This window comes from Bufo bufo, chromosome 2 (genome assembly GCF_905171765.1).
Source record: "Bufo bufo chromosome 2, aBufBuf1.1, whole genome shotgun sequence".
Lineage (NCBI taxonomy): Eukaryota > Metazoa > Chordata > Amphibia > Anura > Bufonidae > Bufo > Bufo bufo.
In genome coordinates, this window is record NC_053390.1 from 122,339,354 (window position 1) to 122,366,861 (window position 27,508).

At 46.9% G+C, this 27,508-nt stretch overlaps 1 protein-coding gene across 2 annotated transcripts in view; it reads right to left on the reverse strand.

Annotated features, from left to right (window-relative positions):
• Window positions 1–19,244, reverse strand: part of SSBP2 (single stranded DNA binding protein 2) — a 206,236-nt gene extending 186,992 nt beyond the window's left edge. Inside the window, exon 1 of one of the 2 annotated variants that reach the window (XM_040421503.1) lies at window positions 19,109–19,244. In XM_040421503.1, coding sequence (XP_040277437.1) covers window positions 19,109–19,164 — 56 coding nt within the window. In that variant the 5' untranslated portion in view covers window positions 19,165–19,244. The remainder of the gene's footprint in view (window positions 1–19,108) is intronic. The other variant, XM_040421504.1, reaches the window with a different exon arrangement.
• Window positions 19,245–27,508: the final 8,264 nt, after the last annotated feature.

A 27,508-nucleotide genomic window follows, 5' to 3' on the forward strand; every position in this document is an offset into this window, starting at 1 on the left:
CAAGGAACCAAGTCACTTCCAGTCCAGTGGGGACTGCGGAGCTACAGATAAAATAAAAATAAAATACCTATTTTTACTGGGCACTGCTGAGCACTGGTTCCATCCATTGGGGCTGTCAGCTGCTGGCGGACAACCCCTGTAAGGATTTTCCACCCTCTATACATAACAATTATGTTTAGCTCATTAGTCCAGTGAAGATCAAAATCAACAAAGAAACAAATTCTGGAAAATCTGGAAATCGCAATTCCATAAGATATACGCGAAGGTAACCTTTGTTTAGCGCTTTTTCCATATCCTTATCACCGGATTCAGACGGCTGTTCTGATAGGTGTTTGCAAAACATGGTTGTATTCCGGACACCCATGGGAATGAATAAGTCTTAAACAGAAGACAAGCAAGAACGGTGCTGAAGTGTGAACGGCACCGTATAATTCCTGGGGCTATGTGGGTGCAGTCCGGAATCTACCGCCATCAGGCGGTTTCTTTTCTACCGATGCTTCGAGGTCTGTAAATGAGATTGTAAGCTCCACTGGGCCAGAGACAGTTCTGAGAAAATTGTAAGGAAACTGCTGCCTAATACGCTGGAGCCCCATAAACATGGCAATGACAATAATGTAGTCAGGAGACACTAATGCAGCTTTTAAGACTTCTAAAATTATTTGTGAGAACAGGCTATTAAATGGAGTGTGTGTATATATTATATATATGGAGTGTGTGTGTGTGTATATATATTATATATATGGAGTGTGTGTGTGTATATATTATATATATGGAATGTGTGTGTGTGTGTGTGTGTGTGTGTGTGTGTGTGTGTGTGTGTATATATTATATAGATGGAATGTGTGTGTGTGTGTGTGTGTGTGTGTGTATATATTATATATATGGAATGTGTGTGTGTGTGTGTGTGTGTGTGTGTATATATATATATTATATATATGGAATGTGTGTGTGTGTGTATATATATATATTATATATATGGAGTGTGTGTGTGTGTATATATTATATATATGGAGTGTGTGTGTATATATTATATATATGGAGTGTGTGTATATATTATATATATGGAATGTGTGTGTGTGTGTGTATATATTATATATATGGAATGTGTGTGTGTGTGTGTGTATATATTATATATATGGAGTGTGTGTGTGTGTGTGTGTGTGTGTGTGTGTGTGTGTATATTATATATATGGAGTGTGTGTGTGTGTGTGTGTGTGTGTGTGTGTGTGTGTGTATATATTATATATATGGAGTGTGTGTGTGTGTGTATATATATTATATATATGGAGTGTGTGTGTGTGTGTGTGTGTATATATTATATATATGGAGTGTGTGTGTGTGTATATATTATATATATGGAGTGTGTGTGTGTATATATTATATATATGGAGTGTGTGTGTGTATATTATATATATATGGAGTGTGTGTGTGTATATTATATATATATATATATGGAGTGTGTGTGTATTATATATATGGAGTGTGTGTATATATTATATACATGAGATGGGAAGAAGAATATTAAGTACAATCAGACGCAATGTGAGAACATAATATATATTATACATACACACAAAATTTACCTGCCATTTTATTGCCCATTGAAAAAAATGCTTGCATGTTTTCCCATACCGCGCGTGGTTTTTATTTCTTTAGTGTGTAGCAACATGGTTCAACATGCTGCATTTTCAAGAAGACCACTAATTAGAAAAAAAGCCACTCACTAAAATAAAATAAATAAAAAAAAAAAAAAACGCACTAAAAACACAAGTGCAAGAGACCACCACTAAAAATGTGAAAAGTGCAGAAAAGCGCCACAATACACCTATGTGTGACTTTATCATAAAAGGGTTTTTCCCGTTTAAAAAAACCCATTTTCATAGACCTTATACTCAGTCAGGTATTTCTGGGTTAATAAATTTTCGGTCCCATGTACAGGACAGTAGTCTCTTGGCCAGAGGGGAAGGGGGGGGGGGAATTGGTTAGAAACATCTCCAGAGGGGACCTGCCCTGTCCTCCAGTTACAACCCACTAACGTGAAGGACGGTTGTGTAATGCTTAATTTCCCCTGTGGTGGCGCTGCAGGGAAATTGAACACTTGCTGCAAGGTTTCCTCAGCAGATCACTAGCGTTCTCAATAGGGGAAGACCTAGTGATTAGCTTACTGTTAAGGGCAGGCGCAGACTGGGCATAGGCTCCACATTAAAATTTCCTGATGGGTTGATGCCTTGGGGGTCACCGAAGCCCTTCTCATGGCCACCGGCAGCAGGGTACATCACAACCTGACAATCCTAGCATTAAAGGAGCTGTCTCACTTCAGGAAATAGCATGTATTATGTATAGGAAGTTAATACAAGCCACTTACTAATGTATTGTTATCATCCATATTGCTTCCTTTGCTGGTTGGATTCATTTTTACATCACATTATATACTGCTCGTTTCCATGGTTACGACCACCCCGCAATCCACATGCCCAGTTCCATCCTTAAACTGCCACCAGACATATCTATTGCTAGGCTAGTTTCACACTAGCGGCAGGGGACTCCGGCAGGTGAACAGCCTGTCGGATCCGTCCTGCCGCTAGTTCACGTGTGCCCCCGGACTGCCGCTCCGTCCCCATTGACTATAGTGGGGACGGGGGCGGAGTTCCGGCGGCGGCACGGCGAGAGGCAGCCAGACTAAAAGTACTGCATGCAATACTTTTAGTCCGGCTGCCTCTCGCCGTGCGCTGCCATGCTGCCGCTGGAACTCCGCCCCCATTATAGTCAATGGGGACGGAGCAGCAGTCCGGGGGCACACGGCAGGACGGATCCGACAGGCGGTTCACCTGCCAGAGTCCCCTGCCGCTAATGTGAAATTACTCTTAGATGCTGTGACAGTTACAGGGACAGACCTGCGGCAGAAAGGACACACTTCCTGAGCCATAATAGGGAGCCAGCTGCAGCAGAAAGTGCACGCCCCGGAGCTGTCAGCCTGAAGAGAATATAGCAGAAAAATTGAAGCAATGAATGATGAGATCTCTAGATCCACGCAAGGCACACGACTGGTTCTAGCTTTGTTAGGGCTCATACACACAAATGTATTGTTTCTTTCTGGAAGTTACCCCATGTGCATTCCGCATTTCCATCCCGCAAAAAAACAAAACAAAAAAAACATGTCCTATTATTGTCCGTATCATGGACAAGAATAGGACTGTTCTATTAGGGGTCGGCTGTTCCGTTCCGCAAAATACAGAATGTGCACGGACATCATCCGTGTTTTTTGCGGCGCCCAAAATACATACGGTTGTCATTAGAAACAGGTTGTCATGTACTATATGATGTCCGATTTTCATATATGTTACATCATGGCATAACCCCTTTAACATGAAACAAGAAAGAGCCGATCCCTATGGCATCCGTGTGAACGGACATAAAGCAGGAATCCTAATTACATTACTCACTCTATAAAACACATACCCTCTTTAGAGGCTTTCCTACATGGTTATTACACAAGACGGCGATTATATACCATTACCGCCGTAAACTTGGCCCCAGAATTATTTAAATCCCTGAAAAGATCATTTTGAATTTGTGTAAACGTCAGAATTTCACACATCACGGTAACAACGCGATATAGGGTCTATATGTCAAAAGGTAATCCGCCAACATATCAATACATCTAAGTGGTATAGTAGTAACACTGCACGCTGTATACACGTGGAATACAGCCATAAAGACAGCACGCCGACAGAAAGAGGGGAATGGGCTACAGAGAAAGGAAGCAAGTGTTCGGAAATGTAGGTACTCCCACCGGAGAAGCGAAGGCATCACAAGATCAAGCCACACAACTGACCGGTGCGAAAAGGCTGTGTGCACAGACTATACACCGTACATAGCCACAGACTGCCACGGATGAGCCTTAGGCTACATGCACAGGAACGTTGCTTGTTTCCGTTCAGTTTTATTTATTTTTTGCAGATAGGATGCGGACCCATTCATTTCAATGGGTCTGCAAAAAACGCGGACAGCACGCTGCGTGCTGTCCGCATCAGTATGCCCGTTCAAAAAAAAAAACAACTGTGCATGTCCTATTTTTTTTCTAGTTTGCAGACAAGGATAGGCATTACTACAATGGATCCGCAAAAACAAATAAAAACACACGGATGCCATATGGAACGTCATCCTTTTTTTTTGCGGACCGCAAAACACATATGGTCGTGTGCATGTAGCCTTATCCCAAGAATTGGCTTTTATTCCACTGCACTATAAAGGGTAGGGTTGACGCTGCTTTCCGATACCTAGAGAGTGAAGCGAATACTGCACAGTGTACGTATACAACCGTCAGTCAGAGTTACAGTATTACAGAGTCCAACGCAAGTACTGGTCAGGTCCATCAGGCCACGAGCAAGACAAAGAAAGCAGGTGTCTAGATCTGGCTTTGTGAAAATAAATTCTTTGATTGCTGTCAGTGAATGAAAAGATCAGTATTCACAACTAGAAGTTCACTGTGGTTACGTCCAACTAAGGGCCATGACCGTGGGGCAGCCGCATGCGGATTGCAGACCCATTCACTTTTATGGGGCCCGCGATCCACATCAGACGGTCTCATGCACACGAACGTATTTTCTTTCCGTGTCCATTCAGTTTTTTTTTTTTTCTCTTGCGGACCGTATACAGAACCATTTCATTTCAATGGGTCCACACAAAAGAAAAAAAATATATAAAGTTTCAGTATGTCCGTATTTTCTTTTCTGTTCTATTATTTTCCACATTACGGACAAGGACAGGACTGTTCTATAAGGGGCCATCTTTTCTGCAAAATACGGAATGCACATGGACGTAATCAGTATTTTTTGCGGATCCATGTTTTGCGGACCGCAAAATACATACGGACGTGTGCATGAGCCCTAACACATTTGATCATCTTGCTAAAAGGGTTGTACCAGACCATAACATTTCTTCCAGAAACAGTGCCACACCTGTCCATGGGCTGTGCCTGGTACTGCAGCTCTACTGTTCTAGTGAAGATGGGGCTGAGCTGTAATACCAGGTACAACCTGTGGACAGATGTGGCACCGTTTTTGGAAGAATGTAGGAATTTTCTATATTTTTTTACAACCCTGTCAAGAAGATCAGAGTCCTCTTGTAGTGAGCCACGGACCTGCCAGCAGGACCCTATCATAAGTAACTAGCTCCTGGACATTAAAAAAAAAAAAAGTTCCCTTTTTGGCCTCATGCACACGACCGTTGTTGGGTTCCGTGTTTGTTGTTCCGTTTTCCGTGATTTTCTGCGGACCCATTGACTAGTTTCAATGGGTCCATTGAAAACTCGGAAAATGCACCGTTTGTCATCCGCGTCCGTGATCAGTGTTTCCAGTCCTTGAAAAAAAATATGACCTGTCCTATTTTTTTCCCGGACAACGGTTCACGGACCCATTCAAGTCAATGGGTCCGTGAAAAAACACGGAGGCACACAAGATTGTCATCCGGGTCCGTGATCCGTGTCTGTTTTTTTTCCTATCATTTTCAAGGCAAACTTGACTTAGATTTTTTTTTTCATTTTTCATGTCTGGTGATCCTCCAAAAATCAAGGAAGACACATGGGGGGAAAAAAAAAAAAAACGGAAACGGATCACGGAACAACGGAACCCAGTTTTGCAGACCGTGAAAAAATACTGTGGTGTGCATGAGGCCTTTAACAGATTTCTGAAAAAGGTGTAGAATAAAAGAAAAAAAATAAATGTTATTTTTTTGATTGATTGATGGATTAAAGGGGTATGCCGGTTATACAGTAAGACGTTGTCCCTATCCACAGGATACAACTACTAGATAGGTGGGGGTCTGACCGCTGGGGCCCCCATTAATCACAAGAGTGGCTTGAGCATGCGTGCTGTCTGTTCATCCTCTATGGGACTGCTGGACATTGTACTCTGCTACCTCCGACAGTCCCATAGGGAGTGAATAGAACGGCAGCACATGCCCACCAGCCCCTGTATTCATTCTGGCGCACAGGACCCCTGTTGTCATCTGTAAGGGTCCTAGCGGTCCGATCTCCACAAAAGGGGTATTCTGGTCATATGTTATTTAGAAAAAAATAAAATAAATCAGAGACACCCTTTAATCTGCGTTTTTTTGCATCTGTCACACTGCAACTAGATCCATAAAGGGGATCCTGAAGAACACACAACGGTTATTATCTCTCTAGGAGCAAAAGCTGAAAAAGGGCAAGGCCACATGAGGTGCCAGGGTGGTGCCCCTTCAGTGCAGTTAGAGGGGTGGGGTGGGAGGGTCTCGATTTGTAGGACTGGAAGCACATGTGCCAATGTGGCATCTCAAGAGAAAATTAGATCCAGCTACTTTTTATATAGGCAAATGTGTGGGCATATTTAGGGGTTAAAAAGTGTACCACTGGAAATAATGACTTCCCACACAGTTACCATGGCAACATGCGATCTGGTGGAGTGTTACTTGGTTCACAGCCACCCTTCTGTAACATATTGGCATGCACCAACCTAACCAAGCGTTCTCTTCCATTAGCATAAAATGTAACATGAACCATGGAGATACCATTGCAGTATGCCAGCTAAACCCGCGGGCACGGCAGTGTACAGTCCATATATAAAGGTGAACACTCGTGGCCTGCCATTGTCTGATACCGGTGTACCACATTCACGTGGCAGGTCAGGACACTTTAAGGGTACATTCACACGACTGTGGTGCCGCTGTGCCCATGTCTCAGACTGCGGGTGCAAAACACGGACACTGGCAGTATGAACTCCACAGCCAGTTAACTTCAATGGGTCTGTGATCTTCAAGATGTGGTGAAAGATAGGACATGTAGGACATCTTTTGCGGCACAGAGGGCCTCTGTGTGTTTTTCGGGTCCACGCCTCGGCTGTGGACATGTACCCTAAGGGTGAATTCACATTATTTTTGCCGAAGGGCCACAATATCCAAACCCTCCATGGTTCTATGGAACAGGACCTTTACCACTATAGGATTCTACACACAGCCACTATTGCCAACAGGTTGTGTCTGGTATTGCAACTGCGCTCCCAAGAACTCCTGCACTACCTCTTCACATAGCTGATCAGCGACGGCAGCGGGAGTCGGACCCCCAACAATCGGATATTGATGACCTATCCTGAGGTGAAGAAAAGGTTGATATCAGTATCCCTGGTGGTGTGGGGTAGCAAAGAGGTTAAAGGTACCGACAACCTCTATGGTCCTAAGGCATGCCCCATTAAAAACCAAAACTGTTTGCCGGTGCCCAGTGACATACTGCTCATGCAGATGTGACAGCGGAGGTCTGTTTTTGGCCATAGAAGTCATTTGGGGGGACCCTGAAGGGACCAGAAACGGCAAGGAGTGGGGCATTGCAGGACAAGTGGTTTTTTTTTACTTTTGAGGGGTACGATCTCTCCTTGAGGAGACCTTGTAGGCGCCTTAGGCTACTTTCACACTCGCGTTTTGGGCCGATCCGTCATGGATCTGCAAAAAAGGATCCGTTCAGATAATACAACCGCATGCATCTGTCATGAACGGATCCGGTTGTATTATCTGTAACAGCCAAGACGGATCCGTCATGAACTCCATTGAAAGTCAATGGGGGACGGATCCGTTTTCTATTGTGCCAGACTGTGTAAAAAAAAAAACGGATCCGTCCCTATTGACTTAAATTTTGTGCCAGGACGGATCAGTTTGGCTCAGTTTAGTCAAGCGGACAGCAATACGCTGCAAGAGGCGTTTTGGTGTCCGCCTCCAGAGCGGAATGGAGACTGAACTGATGCATTCTGAGCGGATCCTTCTCCATTCAGAATCCATTAGGGCAAAACTGATCAGTTTTGGATCGCTTGTAAGAGCCCTGAACGGATCTCAGAAACGGAAAGCCAAAACGAGAGTGTGAAAGTAGCCTTAGTGGGCGAGAGGAGACCTATAGGCCAAACATGCTGCTCTGGAATTCTGGGAAGAAAGCTATGCAAATTAGCTCTTAACAAGCTCCGCCTCTGTCACCAGATGTAAGGCAGCTATCCTGGAAGTCAATGTTCGACCCTTTAAACGGACCTTCAGACATGACTTGGATATTAAGTAAGCCAGCACCTCATCTGCAGACAGCTGTTTCGGGGAGATTGCACCTCATCAGTGCATAGCAGAGAGTACTGGCTTAACTGGGTGAGAGGCCTAACGGCTCACACGTTAGAACCATAGGGGTTGTTGACTCCTATGCCCGACAACCCTTTAAGGTCAGTATCTCTGGTGGTCTGGGTGGGCGGTGGAGGCATTAATGTTGAATAGTTGGTGGTGAACTGACCCTCCAGGCTCCTGCATTGTCCCTATGGTAGGCAGGTTGAGACTGGACAGCTCAAGGTTACAAAGGCCACTTGTAAGTATCAAGCGAGGAGACCTGTAAGGCTATAGGAAGACATATTCAACAAAATAAACTCGCCCTAAAGACCGCATTATGTGAACAGGGCTTTAGAAATCCTGTTCACGACAGATTGTCCTCTGCAGATACTGTATAACTCTTAGGCTAGGTCTACACGACGACATTTGTCGCGTGACAATTTTTAAATGATAGACATTGGTGCGACAAAATGTCGCGCAACAAATGTCGTCGTGTAGACCTAGCCTTAAAGGGGTTGTCTCATCATAGTCAATGAGGGCATATCGCTAGGATATGCCCCATTGTCTTATAGGTGCGAGTCCCACCGCTGGGACCAGCACCTATATCAAGAACAGAGCCCCGCAAGGTGGTGGCTGGAGGACTCCGGTCCAGCCACCACCAAGCCGGCTCCCCATAGTAGTGAATGGGAGTGTACCGCGCATGCGCGGCCCCCGCTTCCATTCATTTCTATGGGGCCGACGGAAATAGCCGAGCCAGCACTCTGCTATTTTCGCCGGTCAGAGAAAATGAATGGATGGTGGCTGCGCAGGCGCAGTGAGCCCCCCTTCACTTGCGGGACTCTGTCCTCAATATAGGTGCGGGTCCCAGCTGTGGGACCTGCACCTATAAGACAATGAGGGCATATCCCTTTTATATGTGATTTCCCCCCCCCCCTTCTTGTTAATACATAACCCCAGACGTCCTTTCTGTCAAAAACTAAGAAATCTATTGCTTAAAACATCGGACACATCACTGAACACATATTAGACACTCAATGCCAAGCTGCCTTAGTCACTGCGAGCCACAAGTAGTAAACTAAAGTGCGTCTTGTATTTGGAGGATATTCCAAGTACTTGCGGCTGGTAATTATTAACTTGTCAAGACTATTTATCTAAAAGGCCAGCTCCTGGGCCCCATAAATTACCTGCATTACTGGGAACCGGTCCTTACAAGAAGGCAAAAGGATTAAAGGGGTTGTCTCACTTCAGTAAGTGGCATTTATCATGTAGAGAAAGTTAATACAAACTACCTACTAATATATTGTTATTATCCATATTGCCTCTTTGCTGGCTGGTTTCATATTTCCATCACATTATACACTGCTCGTTTCCATGGTTACAGACCACCCTGCAATCCATCAGTGGTGGTCGTGCGTGCTTGTACACTATAGAAAAAAGCACCAGCCTATGTGCTCTCCCATGGTCCGGCCACCAGAGAGGCTGACACTTTTTTCTATAGTGTGCAAGCACAACCACCACAATTGGTCCACACAAAAGAAAAAAATAATAATTATATATTTTATAATAATAATAATAATAATAATAATAATAATAAATAAAATAAATAAATAGAACATGTCCTATTATTGTCCGCATTATGGACCAGGATAGGACTGTTCTATTAGGGGCCAGCTGTTCCATTCCACAAAATACAGAATGTGCACGGACGGCATCCATTTTTTTTGCAGATTGCAAAATACATACGGTCGTGTGCATGAGCCCTTAGGGTTTTTGAGGGTAGAGAAAATGGGTAAAAATACAAAAACAGCACTACTCCAATTTTTATAATTTTTTTGTAAATCATTCACCATGAGGTATAAATTATGTGAATTTTATTCTTCAGGAGCCGGTAGATGTGATTATATAATTTATGTACCGTATTTATTTTTTTATAATTTTACTTTATAACTTTTTTATTTTTATTTTCTTTGTCACCACATCATGAGGGTCAGTATGGTTACATCAATATGAAATTTATATTTTACAACTTATTTGTCGCTGCATTAAAAGACCCATGACATTTTTATTTTTCCTGTGGACATAGCTGTGTGCGGCTGGGCATGCATTGTATCTTTTTGGGGTACATACTACTTACTGATCAATTTTAATTCCTTTTTTTTTGCAGGATAAGCAAAAACAATCTTTTTTTTTGCCTCACTCCAGGGTGTTAAATAACACGATAACTTTGTAGTTCAAGTTGTTAGGTATTTATGTTTTTGTGTTCTTTAATAAATATATCATATTTTTTGCTTTATAAGACACAAAAGTGAGGGAAAAATGGCAGGAGACACAGGGAGTGGAGAGTGTAGCACTGCTAGCACTGGCTGTACTCGCCTCTCCTGGGTCTTCCTCCAGTTGCCACGCTGATGCTGTGCGACATAAGGTACAGTACAGAGTGGCACTGGCAGAAGACCTGGAAGCGGTGAGTGCAGGAAGAGCATGCTGTCCGAGGCAGGAGAGGCAATTTGTTATTTTTTTATTTTACGGTCTGACAGAGATGGGCGGTCCGACCTGAGGTCTGACAGAGATGGGCGGTCCGACCTGAGGTCTGACAGAGATGGGCGGTCCGACCTGAGGTCTGACAGAGATGGGCGGTCCGACCTGAGGTCTGACAGAGATGGGCGGTCCGACCTGAGGTCTGACAGAGATGGGCGGTCCGACCTGAGGTCTGACAGAGATGGGCGGTCCGATGAAAAAAAATAAAACATTTTTTTCTTATTTTCCTCCTCTAAAACCTAAGAAGATTGGGGCAGTTCGGAAAGACAGAAAGTAATTCTATGCGGCAACATTAAATATTTGTAATTTTCTCTCGCCCTGCATGTCTTCCTGAAGAAGTCGAGCTCCTGATAATTACATTAGGCTACTGCATTACGAGCAGTTCCCTAATAATTCAATTCAGATAATGAGGCAGCAGGTAAACCAAATTTCATGCTGCTTTCCAGCGGGCACCAAATGTTTGTTATAGGTGCTGTTTAGTGCGGCCTGCGAGTGGAATGTTTTAGGTGTTTTTTATTTTTTTTATTAAATCATCTCATATGCTGTAGTAATAAAGCAATGCCAACTAGATCCACGTTAGATACATTTGATGTGAACAGACTCTGATCAGGTCCTGCATCAGCTCATTGTGACAAGTGACAAATTGCTTGGCGCGCTACTACAAACTGCACTGTAAACTGTTAAAACGGCATAATCAGCACTATTGGAGGTAGAAAAAAGTTTGATAAATAACATTTTTCCCCTATAGACTGTACAGTGATGTACTATATAGAGAAAAAGAGCCAACAACAAACCATAGCAATATAAAGAACTGAAATAACAAAGAGACATGAAAGAAAAGTGTGCTGTAACGGCACAGGTCACCGCTGAAGCCACTGATTGGCCGGCGGCTGGGACGTGCATATAGCTGGTAGGTCACTTCTGGACCAGCGGAGACAGGGGGTCAGTGTGGATCCAGAAGGCTCTGAGCAGGCCATTATTATTTTTATTCTTTTCTTTAATAAAAAAAAATGTTTACTTAAAATACGTTCTGCATAAATAAAAGTATGGGGTTGTCTATAATGGATGCCACTGCTGGGACCTCAGAAATCAGCTGTAATCTGTAAACTACAACTCCCAGCATGAAAACCTACTTCTTGTAACTCCCATAAAATTGAAAGGAGGATTCTGGGAGTTGTAGTTTCAGAACAGCTGGAGGGACGGAGGTTGCGGATCCCTGCTGTAGGGGAGTCCAAAATGCAAGTGTTCTGTTGCTCAGCAGTGCCACTAGTGGTGAATTAAAGCATTACACACTTCACATTGAAATCAATGGACCGCATGATGCATGGATGTTCTGGATCCACTATCTGCTCTGGCTAATAAATGATGGTCCAGAATGGTTTAAACTGCTGTAAAAGACGTTACAGAAGAAGCCAAAGTTTGGCTCATACACAAGGCTATGGGCACCGTGCATGTACAGCGGCACGCAGAGTCCCCTTCGGGAAGAACCATCATTTTCTCGGCAGGTTTCAATCGATAACAAAATAACACTTTTACCCGCAGATATTGAGAAGCAATATGGCTGCACTTCCGTTGTCACCTCTGAAAAAAATAAAATAAATGCCCATCATAACTAAAAAGACAAAAAAAAAAAAAAAAAATCTCTGATTAAAGATAAAAACTTAGTGAAAAGGGTTTTTAGAGTTCAAAAAAACTCCTGGATAGAGTAACCCCTCCCCTCTATAATATCCATATACCCTGACCGACTGATGAAACATCCAATTTAGGCCTCATGCACACGACCGTTGTTTGGGTCCGCATCGGCGGCTCGGATGCGGACCCATTCACTTTAATGGGGCCGCAAAAGATGCGGACAGCACCTCCGTGTGCTGTCCGCATCCGTGGCCCCGCTAAAAAAATATAACATGTCCTATTCTTGTCCGCGCTTTGCGGACAAGAATAGGCATATATATTGCCGGCGCCCATTCCGTTCCGCAAATTGCGGAAGGCAACACAGGAGGCTTCCGTTTTTTTGCGGATCCGCGATTTGCGGACTTAGGCCTCTTTCACACTATCGTTTTTTTTTTCCGTTTTGCGGGCCGTTTTTTGCGTTCCGTATACGGAACCATTGATTTCAATGTACTCCGTATGCATTCCGTTTCCGTATTTCCGTTCCATTGAAAGATAGAACATGTCTTATTATTGCCCGCAAATCACGTTCCGTGGCTCCATTCAAGTCAATGGGTCTGCAAAAAAAAACTGAACACATACGGAAATGCATCCGTATGTCTTCCGTATACGTTCTGTTTTTGCGGAACCATCTATTGAAAGTGTTATGCCCAGCCCAATTTTTTCTATGTAATTACTGTATACTGTATATGCCATACGGAAACAAGGAACAGCGTGTACTCTGAAAGTACTGACTGAGGTGCCAGAATCAGCGGGTCTGTCACTACACTATGCCTCAGTAAGGGCAGCATGGTGCCGGTGACAGGAGAGGATGGCACTCTTTGTATACAATATATAAAGCGACCCCCTAGGCCTCAGTTACTCCGGCCCACCCCCTCAGTTATCTACTAGGCCTCAGTTACTCCGGCCCACCCCCTCAGTTATCTACTAGGCCTCAGTTACTCCGGCCCACCGCCTCAGTTATCTTCTAGGCCTCAGTTACTCCGGCCCACCCCCTCAGTTATCTACTAGGCCTCAGTTACTCCGGCCCACCCCCTCAGTTATCTACTAGGCCTCAGTTACTCCGGCCCACCCCCTCAGTTATCTACTAGGCCTCAGTTACTCCGGCCCACCCCCTCAGTTATCTACTAGGCCTCAGTTACTCCGGCCCACCCCCTCAGTTATCTACTAGGCCTCAGTTACTCCGGCCCACCCCCTCAGTTATCTACTAGGCCTCAGTTACTCCGGCCCACCCCCTCAGTTATCTACTAGGCCTCAGTTACTCCGGCCCACCCCCTCAGTTATCTACTAGGCCTCAGTTACTCCGGCCCACCCCCTCAGTTATCTACTAGGCCTCAGTTACTCCGGCCCACCCCCTCAGTTATCTACTAGGCCTCAGTTACTCCGGCCCACCCCCTCAGTTATCTACTAGGCCTCAGTTACTCCGGCCCACCCCCTCAGTTATCTACTAGGCCTCAGTTACTCCGGCCCACCCCCTCAGTTATCTACTAGGCCTCAGTTACTCCGGCCCACCCCCTCAGTTATCTACTAGGCCTCAGTTACTCCGGCCCACCCCCTCAGTTATCTACTAGGCCTCAGTTACTCCGGCCCACCCCCTCAGTTATCTCATCAGGTCTACTCACTGGTGCTTTGGTATTTACAATCATTCTGCTCCTAGTGAAGAGGTGTTTATAAACCGCAGCCAATCAGAGAAGGCAGAGCTGCAGGGGGAGGGGGGTGAGCAACAGCCTGAACCAATAGTGAGACAGGGGGTGTGTCTCAGACTACCTCAGACTCTCCGTACAGTAGGCACTGCAGCAGCCAAGCAGCATGATCTGAAAAATATAAATAGAAGGAAAGCGCCCCCTATAGATCATCCTGAGCTCCTCAGTGCACTGCCACTTGAAATCTAAGCAGGGAGCTTAGTTTGACAGAATACGATGCTCAGATGTACAGGTTTGGGGACAATGTTCTGCTCCTGAAGACCACAGATGTTGGTTAAGAGCTGCACAATTTCTAGACCATGCCGCCTTTACACTGCTCCATAGAAGTTATGAATGAAATGCTAGCAGTCTGCAGTAAGGGGACAGAGGGGAGGTAACCAGTTGGGGGGTGTGTCCTTGCACAGTCTGACAATGGCAGCACCGATTGGATAGAGTCAGACTGTGCAAGGACACACCCCCAACTGGTTACCTCCCCTCTGTACCCTTACTGCAGACTGCTAGCAATTCATTAATAACTTCTAGTAGAAATAATAGAGGAATGGGACAACATAGAGCCATAGGAATAGATGCTCCAGAATGGATATTACATGGGGGAGGCATGAAGCTATTATTACAGACATGTCAGGAGCGGTGACAGGTCCTCTTTAAAGGGAACCTGTCACCGGGATTTTGTGTATAGAACTGAGGACATGGGTTGCTAGATGGCCGCTAGCACATCCAGAATACCCAGTCCCCATAGCTCTATGTGCTTTTATTGTGTAAAAAAAAAAAACATTTGATACATATGCAAATTAACCTGAGATGAGTCCTCTCCCTGACTCATCTCACGTACAGGACTCATCTCAGGTTAATTTGCATATGTATCAAAATGTTTTTTTTACACAATAAAAGCACATAGAGCTATGGGGACTGGGTATTGCGGATGTGATAGCGGCGATCTAGCAACCCATGTCCTCAGCTCTATACACAAAATCCCGGTGACAGGTTCCCTTTAAAGCCACGACCACATCAAGAGGCGACATATCCATTCTTGTCGCAGTGTCCAGAAGGATGTCACTTGGAGCTAAGCTGCGAGCAGGTCTGTGGCATTCAGAAGTGACCCGCCATGTGAACAGGCCGGAAGGATAGGTTCACACAGAGGATTTTTTCAGCAACAAAATCCTCCACATTTTCCGCGACAGAAATTGCTGCGCTGAGGATTCTGCCGGGGGTCTTCATGCGGACCTGCTCTAGGTTTAGCTCTACTGAATGGAGTGACAGGCTCCCGCTGGGTGCGAGAGGGATCCACATGGTAACTGTGCCAAAAACTTCCTGACCCGGTCTTGAAAACCACAATATTTTTTGTTGACCAAAAGACTAAAATAAAATAAGAGTGATAGTGTACCGCTCCAGCGCTGCCGCTTCCCTGCTCCCCCACCGGTGTCTGTATCCTCCACTCTAGGGATGATTGTGGACATGGACACTGCTGAGGCCAGTGATTGGCTGAAATGGTCACATGTCCATGTCCCACCATAATTAATGGAGGTGAGGATACAGGAACTAGTGGAGGAGCAGGTAAGCGGCAGGATCGGTACGGTATTACTCCATTATTTTATTGTACTCCAGAGGAGCACAGATGCTCCTCTGGAGTGTACCGCCACACTGACAGCACAAGCGCTCCTCTGGAGTGTACCGCCACACTGACGCTCCTCTGGAGTGTACCGCCACACTGACAGCACAAGCGCTCCTCTGGAGTGTACCGCCACACTGACAGCACGGACGCTCCTCTGGAGTGTACCGCCACACTGACAGCACAAGCGCTCCTCTGGAGTGTACCGCCACACTGACGCTCCTCTGGAGTGTACCGCCACACTGACAGCACAAGCGCTCCTCTGGAGTGTACCGCCACACTGACAGCACGGACGCTCCTCTGGAGTGTACCGCCACACTGACAGCACAAGCGCTCCTCTGGAGTGTACCGCCACACTGACGCTCCTCTGGAGTGTACCGCCACACTGACAGCACAAGCGCTCCTCTGGAGTGTACCGCCACACTGACAGCACGGACGCTCCTCTGGAGTGTACCGCCACACTGACAGCACGGACGCTCCTCTGGAGTGTACCGCCACACTGACAGCACGGACGCTCCTCTGGAGTGTACCGCCACACTGACAGCACAAGCGCTCCTCTGGAGTGTACCGCCACACTGACAGCACGGACGCTCCTCTGGAGTGTACCGCCACACTGACAGCACAAGCGCTCCTCTGGAGTGTACCGCCACACTGACAGCACAAGCGCTCCTCTGGAGTGTACCGCCACACTGACAGCACAAGCGCTCCTCTGGAGTGTACCGCCACACTGACGCTCCTCTGGAGTGTACCGCCACACTGACGACACGGACGCTGCTCTGGAGTGTACCGCCACACTGACAGCACAAGCGCTCCTCTGGAGTATACCGCCACACTGACGCTCCTCTGGAGTGTACCGCCACACTGACGCTCCTCTGGAGTGTACCGCCACACTGACAGCACAAGCGCTCCTCTGGAGTGTACCGCCACACTGACAGCACAAGCGCTCCTCTGGAGTGTACCGCCACACTGACAGCACGGACGCTCCTCTGGAGTGTACCGCCACACTGACAGCACGGACGCTCCTCTGGAGTGTACCGCCACACTGACAGCACGGACGCTCCTCTGGAGTGTACCGCCACACTGACAGCACGGACGCTCCTCTGGAGTGTACCGCCACACTGACAGCACGGACGCTCCTCTGGAGTGTACCGCCACACTGACAGCACAAGCGCTCCTCTGGAGTGTACCGCCACACTGACAGCACAAGCGCTCCTCTGGAGTGTACCGCCACACTGACAGCACAAGCGCTCCTCTGGAGTGTACCGCCACACTGACGCTCCTCTGGAGTGTACCGCCACACTGACGACACGGACGCTGCTATGGAGTGTACCGCCACACTGACAGCACAAGCGCTCCTCTGGAGTATACCGCCACACTGACGCTCCTCTGGAGTGTACCGCCACACTGACAGCACAAGCGCTCCTCTGGAGTGTACCGCCACACTGACAGCACAAGCGCTCCTCTGGAGTGTACCGCCACACTGACAGCACGGACGCTCCTCTGGAGTGTACCGCCACACTGACAGCACGGACGCTCCTCTGGAGTGTACCGCCACACTGACAGCACGGACGCTCCTCTGGAGTGTACCGCCACACTGACAGCACAAGCGCTCCTCTGGAGTGTACCGCCACACTGACAGCACGGACGCTCCTCTGGAGTGTACCGCCACACTGACAGCACAAGCGCTCCTCTGGAGTGTACCGCCACACTGACAGCACAAGCGCTCCTCTGGAGTGTACCGCCACACTGACAGCACAAGCGCTCCTCTGGAGTGTACCGCCACACTGACGCTCCTCTGGAGTGTACCGCCACACTGACGACACGGACGCTGCTCTGGAGTGTACCGCCACACTGACAGCACAAGCGCTCCTCTGGAGTATACCGCCACACTGACGCTCCTCTGGAGTGTACCGCCACACTGACAGCACAAGCGCTCCTCTGGAGTGTACCGCCACACTGACAGCACAAGCGCTCCTCTGGAGTGTACCGCCACACTGACAGCATGGACGCTCCTCAGGTTAGCCCTGGCGCCTTGCAGCACTGGGGTCCAGGGCTAGAATCCAACCAAGGAAATCATTTGCATGGAGTTCGTATGTTCTCCCTGTGTTTGCGTGGAGCTCCGCTGTCCTCCCACTCTCCAAAGACAGACTGATGGGGAACTTAGATTGTGAGCTCCACGGGGGACAGCGCGATGCTAATGTCTGTAAAGTGCTGCGGAATATGTCAGCACTATAGAAGTTAGTATAATAAAAAATAAATAAAGATATAATAATAATATACAGCATGCCCCTCCTCAGGAGTGTACCGTCACACTGACAGTGTCCTTACCATTGCTACATTGTTACCTGAAAACCTGATAATAAATCAGTCTGAACAGTGTCCAACCAAACCAGGGCAGAACAAACCCATACCCGGCACAACACGAGTCATTGTTCCCTGGCAGCAGCCACCTTCCACACTCTGCGGTGAGCGGCTCCTTTAAGAAGGCTCGCGGTCCGGGGCTGCGGGTGATGTCCCCGCACGGTCCTCCGGGAAGGGACTGGTGAAGAGCCGGGGTCGGTGGCGCTGCCCCGGGAGGAGCGCCCGAGCCGCCGCCGGAGGACAGCACATGCGGCGGGGAAAGTTTACAGTGTGCGGGCAGACAATCCTGGCCAATATCGCATCGAGGATTGTCGCATGACCGCACAGTGTACAGCCCTCCATACCCCGTGCGATATCTGCAACACCTACCGCAAGTCTTCCATCGTACGACACGATCGGACGTCAGCCATACACACAGCAGAGCGTGGGGCTGTCAGCGCTACACACAGAGCGTGGGGCTGATTGTCAGCCATACACAGATAGACCATCGGGTATACACAGCTAGAGCATGGGTTGTCAGTCATACAGGTGGAGCATTGGGCTGTGGGGTACACACAGAGCGTGGGGCTGATTGTCAGCCATACACAGACCATCGGGTACACACAGTACTGGGTTGTCAGCTGTACAGATAGAGCATGGGTTGTCGGGTACACACACAGTACTGGGTTGTCAGCTGTACACACAGAGCACTGGGTTGTCAGCTGTACAGATAGAGCATGGGTTGTCGGGTACACACAGAGTACTGGGTTGTCAGGGGTACACACACAGTACTGGGTTGTCAGCCATGGACAGAGCACTGGGTTGTCAGCTGTACACACAGAGCACTGGGTTGTCAGCTGTACACACAGAGCACTGGGTTGTCAGCTGTACACACAGAGCACTGGGTTGTCAGCTGTACACACAGAGCACTGGGTTGTCAGCTCGCAGGTCACGGCTCTGCACACACCGAGCCCCCGGCCGGTACCGCACAGGCAGCGCTCTCCATGCACTCACTGCCCCAAACTTACTTTCCCCCGGCACCGGAGCGGCGGCTCGTCTCCAGCACACACAGATGAGGGGAGGAAGTTTGGAGAAGCCCCGGCCTGTCCCCCCCCGCACACGTCCCCCCGGGCTGAGCGCCACTTACTTCTCCCTGGCCTGGCTGTCGGACGGTACGCTGTTACTCTTGCCTTTGGCGTACATGCTTGCAGAAAGCTCCGATTGTCACACACCTGTCAACCGATCACAGCCTCCCCGGGAACAACCCCGTCACCATGGCGACACCAGCAGCGCCCTCCCTGATAGGCCCGCCCGGCGGCCGGCCCCGCCCATTCGCTATAGCAACCAGTTTGATGGACAAGCTCTTCCCCCTCCTTCCCCTCCTCCCTCCTTTCTTGTGCTGCTCCCTCCTCCTCCCCAGCAGGACGGGCTCAGAGCGGCGCACACAGGCTGCCGCTGCCTCCTCCTTCTTCTTCTTTCCTCGGAGCTGGGGGGGGGGGAGGGGGGATTTGAAACCGTTCTAGAAGGATTTTTAAACAACTGGCTGTTCCGTGTATCTCGCGGCCCGCCCGCCGCTACCAGGAGCTCGCGCACAGGAGGGGGCCGGGCGGGAGGAAAGTGCGGCCTGGATCCTCCGCTCACACAGCTACGGTCTATGGGCGCCTCAGCCGCCTTTGTACTGCTCCTCATGTGTGCCAGCCGTGCCAGGACGTGTGCCACAATGGTGCCCGTACACGTCCAGAATAGAAGCCATGGCCATTACTGTGTGGTAACATGTACCAGGACCTGTACAGTGCCTTCAGTCTTCACACCCCTTGGACTTGGTCACATTACACCCCCAACCCTAAATATATTTGGGGGTGTACCATTTGTATTCAGCCCCCCGAGTCAATACTTTGTAGGACCACCTTTCACACGTCTAGAGGCTGAGATGTTTGCCGTTCTTTGTGAAGTAGCTGAATCTCAGTCAGGATGGATGGAGAGCGTCTGTGAACAGCAATTCTAAAGTCTTGCCGCAGATTCTCAAATGAAATTTAGGTCCGGACTTTGGGCCATTCTAAGGCTACTTTCACACCTGCACTTTTCCTTTCCGCTATTGAGATACGTCATAGGATCTCGATAGCGGGGGAAAACGCTTCAGTTTTATCCCTATTCATTGTCAATGGGGACAAAACTGAACGAAACGGAGTTCACCAGAATGCATGGTGCCATATTCAACAATAACCTTTTAAATAAATAATAATACAACACAAACTTCAAATGGATGAAAAGGCCGCGGTCTTTATTAAATTCTTTGGGGTTACATAACTCAACCACTTTAAACCAATATAAAACCATATTTGATAATATTAAAGTCCATTTACTGAATTAATTTAAGTCCACCCAGAATTCTGAGCGACTAACCCCCCCCTGAAATGAAACAAAGACCGCAACAATATTCAGGGAGGGCGGGCGGGACAAGCCTCTTCTCTGTCCTTGACTCGGCGACTGATCTCCACAGGTACGATGCCTTCTTAAATAGGTAGCTTTCCCGCCGCACCGCTAACCAATCCAGGACCTAGATAAAAATAGAACAAGGCCCAGCAACCGGACAGCAACAGATTTAACCAATAATAATCACTGACCCTTCAGCCAAACTGACCAATCCTGAAGCTGCCCGGTATCCAACTGGCTTACTTCACCTGAGGAAAATAATCAGAGACACAAAGAGAAAAGGGGGGGGGGGGGCAGAAAACCCAAAACCAATAGTACCATATGTTTCAATGGCACCATGAGGTGCAAAGCCTATTCAGGCCATGCCCCTATCATTCCGTTCCATTTAGTTGCATCGCCATCGCGGACAGAATAACACTGCAAGCAGCGGTTTTCTGTCCGTGGTGTGGTGCGGACACAAGAGAAAATGGATCCGTCCCCCATTGACTTTCAATGGAGTTCATGACGGATCCGTCTTGGCTATGTTAAAGATAATACAACCGGATCCGTTCATAACGGATGCAGACGGTTGTATGATCAGTAACGGAAGCGTTTTTGCTGAGCCCTGCCGGATCCAGTAAAAACGCTAGTGTGAAAGTAGCCTAATACATGAACATGCTTTGATCTGGACCATTCCATTGTAGCACTCGCTGTATGTTTAGAGTCATTGTCCATTTGGAAGGTGAACCTCCGCCCAAGTCTCAAGTCTTTCGTAGACTCTACCAGCATTTTCTTCCAGGATTGCCCTGTGTCCATCTTCTCTTCATGCTGCCACCACCAGGGTGGGGATGGTGTGTTCGGGTGAAGTGCAGAGTTAGTTTTCTGCCACACATAGCATTTACACCAAAAAGTTAAACTTTGGTCTCATCTGACCAAAGCACCTTCTTCGACATGTTTGTTGTGTCCCCTACATGGCTTGTGACAAACTGCAAACAGGACTTACTTTCAAAAATGGCTTTCTTCTTGCTACTTTTCCATAAAGGCCAGATTTGTGGAATCCAAGACTAATAATTGTCCTGTGCACAGATTCTCCCACCTGTTCTGTGTGACCATGGGCCTTTTGGCTACTTCTCTCATTTCTGCTCTCCTTGCATGGGCTGTCAGTTTAGGTGGACGGCCATGTCTTGGTAGGTTTGCAGTTATACGATATTGCTTCTATTATCAGTTGATATATTGAAAAGTGCTCCATGAGATGTTCAGAGCTTGGGATATTTTTTTTTATACCCTAACCCTGCTTTACACTTCTCTACAACTTTATCCCTGACCTGTCTGGTGTGTTCCTTGGTTTTTACGATGCCGTTTGATCTCTAATGTTCATTAACAAACCTCTGAGGCCTTCACAGAACAGCTGTAGTTATATTGAGAATAAATTACACACAGGAGGACTCTATTTACTAATCAGGTGACTTCTGAAGGCAATTTGTCACACTGGACTTTATCAAGGGGTAGCAGAGTACAGGGGGCTGAATAAAAATGCACACCACACTTTCCAGATTTTTATTTAATACAAATTTTATTTTCGCTTCACACATACTTATTACTTTGTGTTGGTGTATCACATCAAATCACAATAAAAGACATTTAAGTTTGTGGGTGTAACATGAAAAAAATATGGAAAAGTTCAAGGGGTATGAATACTTCTTCAAGGCACTGTAAGCCATGGGTATTACTAATTGTATCATAATGTATGCAGGACCTTGGCGGGGGTACATGGCCAGAATATAAGTCATAGTTATTATTAATTGTGTCGTAGAAGGTATGCAGGACCTCACCAAAATCATATGTGCACTTCCTAATAATAATAGGAGTTACTTTTACACCACCATATTCTACACCCATCCAGATGTGGATAGTCAGGGAAGCTGTGTACGTATAACAAGACGCGCTTTATGTCTCATATATGGTAGGAAAGGGGACAAACTCTTCTAGAGAAGATTATATTGTAGAATAGGAGACTCTGTGGCAACGTTTCATTTTGCTGTGCCTGGCATCTGGCTGGAAAAAACATGTGTGTGAGAAAAGCCTAGGTACTCTCATCCAATCTGCTTTGCGGAGAGCACACCTTGCAATGCTGATTGGCTGAGAACTGTCCTTTTCAGTTGGATGCCAAGCACAGTGTACCTGTCACGGATGAACCAAGACATACAGATGTCAAAGCGACAGTGATTGGCAGGAGATCTGTGAGACTGGCAACATGTGGTTTGATCTGACAGGTTTTCCTTTTGGATCAATAGGTGTCTGTGTTGGTTCTGGTAATGGCCACACCTCTTGCCTCCAGGTGTTGCTTTTGTGGTCATTTAACCTTCCTTATTTATAGTTGCTTCTCCCACTATGCTGTGCGGTTTATAGCTTCTGTGCCTGTGGATTGTTTGTGGTTGGATCTCGGCTAAGTTCCTGGTGCTTTCATAGCCTCTTTTAAGTTAAGTCTTTCCTTTCCCTTTTGTATGTTGTTTAGGTTCTGTGGGTTGCATTTCCCTATTGTTTGTATTAGGCCTGAAGTAGACTCCAGTTCGACCTTCCTTTTGGAGGAACAAGTAGTTTTGTCCCTGCCATAAGTACCAGGGTCCTATAGGGCTAGATAGGACTCTAGGTATTCCTGCGTATGAACTCACCTACCTTTGGGGTCTGTTCATACTGGTAGTCAGTTAGGGTTTTCACTAGAAGTTGTCCATCTTCCTTCCCTAGTTCTCAGGCCTGATTCCCTGTTTCCCCCTTCCCTCTTATGCTCGGTGTGGTGTTTCCCTCCCACACTGAAGCGTGACAGTACCAACCTCCCAAACTATAGTTCTGGAAGCTCTTGGTGCCCCCTGCTGATCGTATAGACACCATTGTTCAATGTGAATCTAGTGGAACACCTATTACTAAGGGTTGCCATACACATTAGATGAACATAACCTGGACCTGTCAATTTCGGCTGTACTGGCAGATCATCTAATGTATAATGGAATGTCTCGCTTCTCCCCAACAGCAGATGTCAGGGGAAAAGAAAGGTCAGGAAAGTTTAATTCATACCTGATCCTTTTGTTCTCAATGGGGATAACAAGAGGTGTCTGACAGTGGCCTGCTTACTAAGAACCAAGCATGGGGGTGTATGTAAGGGTGTCTGCTAAACCGCTATATAAATAGTAAATATATATACGAAGCAGTGGTCTGGACTTTCTAATCAGTCTGCCCTTGCTGTAAAGGAACTCGTGTCCATGCACTGACTTCTCGGTGAGATGACTTGTGTCATCTCACCTAGAATCATGTAGACAACCATGGGCAATCACCCAAGACTCAGTTTCCTTGCTAATCCTAAATTGGACCTTCATTGTGAGATGTCTTACTGAAACCAGCAGCCTCAGACCCTTGTGCTGGTGTCATTTTGGGATTTCAGTTAATCTATGTGAAAAGGAAGAACTGAGTCATTTCAAGGAAAATGTTTAACACATTGAGAACTTCCTTGTACAATATATGAAGAAGCTCCTATGATTGTCACGGATGCTTCATCACTCCCTGTAGTCTTTATTGTTAGACTGCACCAACGACAGGACTTACACGAGACAGTATATACATTGTAGACCCTTGATCCAACCTCTTCTACCAATAATGAGACACAGAGACTGGCACCACGACGCACGTACGTATGGCTGGATCCTGAACTGTGAGGTGAAAGCCTGAAGAAGGGTTTCTTCTATGTAAGCACACACTGATGTAGCAACCTGTGCTTGCTGCATTTTTGCTGTCATGGAATTTGAATATATCACTTCAAGCTTATCACATTGCTAGGAGCCCTGTCCCTGACCTGACCATGACCATGACTTCCATATTTGCACAATTTTTGGGGCAGAAAATTGTAAAAGCACCAGGGATTGTGCTCCCAACTCATTCATTCGTGCCTCAGTACACGTGAGTGCTACCTAGACCTCCATCCTAAATTCTGCTGATGTAAAGTGCACTGAGGAGAGCATGAAAGGAGAACATAGGGTCATACTTAGAACTTGTTCACATGACCATCTTCTTTTTTTTTTTTAAAGGATAGCACAAAGACCCATTGAACTCAAGGGGGCTATTCACACATTGTTTTTGTCACGGATCAGAGCGCCGATCAGAGCATGTCCTCTTCTTCTCCCATTCCAGTACAGGAGTGGGAAAAATGCCCACAGGAAGCTATCTACGTGCTATCTGTTTTTCATGGACCCATTTGTTTGTGGATGGAAAATTGGACACGGTCATGTAAATAAGGCCTTATTGCCCCAATGCGCCAAAAAATAGACCTGTGTAAGTGTGCAACACTTATATAGAGTCTGTTTGGTTTAGCGGTGTAGTGTGCACAACATTTAAAAAAAAAAAACACATTCAACATTTTCTGCTCTCAGCGATCCAAAGTCCAAAGGGAGGCACTGGCAGATGGCTATGGTGGTGTTTAGGGCCTCCTGCATACGACCGTATCCGATATTTCAGTTCACAAATCACGGATTCACAAAATACGGATACATTCTGTGTGCAATCCACATTTTTCTCACTCCTATCATCAGAAATGCCTATTCTTATCCGCAAAACGGCCGAGAATAAGACATGTTCTATAATATAAAAAACGGCCACACGGATCCACAAAAAATGCAGATGGCCCCATGGGGGGGGGCGGAGGTTAAGGGTGCTTTCACACTAGTGTTTTTCTTTTCCGGCACTGAGTTCCGTCAAAAGGGCTTAATGCCGGAAAATAACTGATCAGGCATATCCCCATGCATTCTAAATGGAGATAATTCCGTTCAGGATGTCTTCAGTTCAGTCTTTTTGACTGATCAGGACAGAGATAAAACAGTAGCATGCTACGGTTTTATCTCAGGCCAAAAAAACTGAACACTTGCCTGAATGCTGGATCCGGCATTTTTTTCCATAGGAATGTATTAGTGCCAGATCCGGCATTAAAAATACCGGAATGCCAGATCCCTCCTTCTGGATGACACCGGAAAGACGGGTCTGGCATTTCAATGCATTTTTCTGACTGATCAGGCATTTTTCAGACAGATCAGGATCCTGATGAGTCTTACAAATGCCATCAGTTGGCATACGTTTTGCCGGATCCGGCAGGCAGTTCTGGCGACGGAACTGCTTGCCGAATCACTTTGCCGCAAGTGTGAAAGTAGCCTTTTTAGCTAGCACAAATTTTGGATTTGGTCAAGGAACTGGCCTCCGACATGAGGTCTGGCTGCCAATATAGTCTATTTGGTGTGCCACGATTTGGGCTGGGCTCCCCTTAGATGTATCAGTATTTCTATATATCAACTAAAGTGTCTTATTCTACAACCTTTCTGCGAAATCTTGTGTTGTGGTGTTTACCTTGTGGGAAAAAGGCTAAGGCCTCATGCACACATCCATTAAAGTTTAAAAAAAAATAAAGATTGGATGCAGACCCATTCATTTCAATGGCACTGCAAAAAAATGAGGACAGCACAACATGCCAGTATCCGTGTTTTGCGGATCTGCGGTTTGCAGATTGCAAAACACACATGGTCGTGTGCATGGGGCCTAAGGGTCCATTCAGACAAATGTAGGTGCTCCATGCCCATGCTAAGAACCGCAATGCACGGGCACCAGCCGTGTGCACTTTGCAGAATGCAAACCCATTGACTTGACATGTGCTATCTTTTGCGGTGCAGAGGCACGGACCCGAAATCCAACGAGAGCGCTTCTGATCCATGGCTCCGTTCCGTTCCATGTCCTATCTGTTTCCGTATCTTGGGGATTGTGGACCCATTCAAGTTTGCGGGCCGCAATACGAGCACGAAGCCCTTATGGTCGTCTGAATGGACCCTAAGGCTAATTTCTCACTAGTATGTCCGGTCCTGGAAACACGCCTGTGTGACGGCCACATTTCCTGGACCAAAGACTGCTTCTCTGACCTGAACTCCCAGTATCCCAGTGGCTCACAGTACCGTAGACCCGCAGTCATTATAATACCATCCTCTGCGGATCGTAGACCCCATTCAAGTGAATGCGTCCGCGGACAGCGAGGACATGGTGGGTGTCTGGACTGCCAGTGCATTGCGGTCTGCAGACGGGCACGGCTGGTCTTGTGGATGAGGCCTTTGGTATTGCAGTTCACCCTGATTCAATACAATCAGAGCGAGCCGCAGTACCGCACAGAGGCTATGAACACAGGTGGCGCTGTTTCTGCAATAAAAGCAGGATCTTTTCTCTCTTTGTTGACAAAAACCTTGCCCAGTGGAAAGGACTGAGATGCAACATTTCGCTTCTTTTTCACGGAGACCTTTCTTCTTTCAGAGGTTGTGCTGTCATACTTGCCAAATTCACACAGGTCCATGCATCATTTTTATGAATTTGCTGCTTATCTAGTAAAACTATACCCACATTGACACCATTTATAAATGTGTCAGGCTACGTGAACGCAGGCACTATATCAGCTCAGGCGCTGGCTTTGCTAAGGATGTGTAAGAGAGATGGTCGCAGGCAGCGAAGGGTTAAGGATGGACAGGAAACAAGCTACCGTCTGCGCCTCTGCCTGGGAAAAGGAGGCACAAGCGGCTGCAGAATCTCTCCTCAAATATATGCCTATAGTACATACCTTGGGAGGGGGCAGTTTTAGCAAAAAGCCTTCACACCCATCCTGTCTGCAAACATACCATAGCATGCTATTCCCCAGACCCTCCCTCTCTTCAGAATTAACCCCTGCTTCTTCGGAAAAAAACAACACAAACATTATATTCTAGTACTTAAGAAATAAAACCTTACTGCTATAATATAATAAGCCGTAACACCTAAATGATGAATATTCAGCACATGTATGTCATTGGACAGATTGTACATCTGCACAGAGCAAGTATGAATCCACCCATGAGATTTGACAGTGATTGTTGTGTTTTGTTTAGTCTTCACCTACAGTAGGAGTCCCCCCAGGGTCCCCACCCCTGTGGGAGTGAGACTTTAGCTGATAATATCTCAGCAGGCCCCTGGCTTCCTTGCTTTGTTGTTGCTGTTTCAGCCTGGCTGGTTTTATACGCCTTCTCCCAATAGCGAGAGCCTATAGTCCGATAAATTAGAGGTGGGGGATAGTTTGGGAATAGCGTGTCTC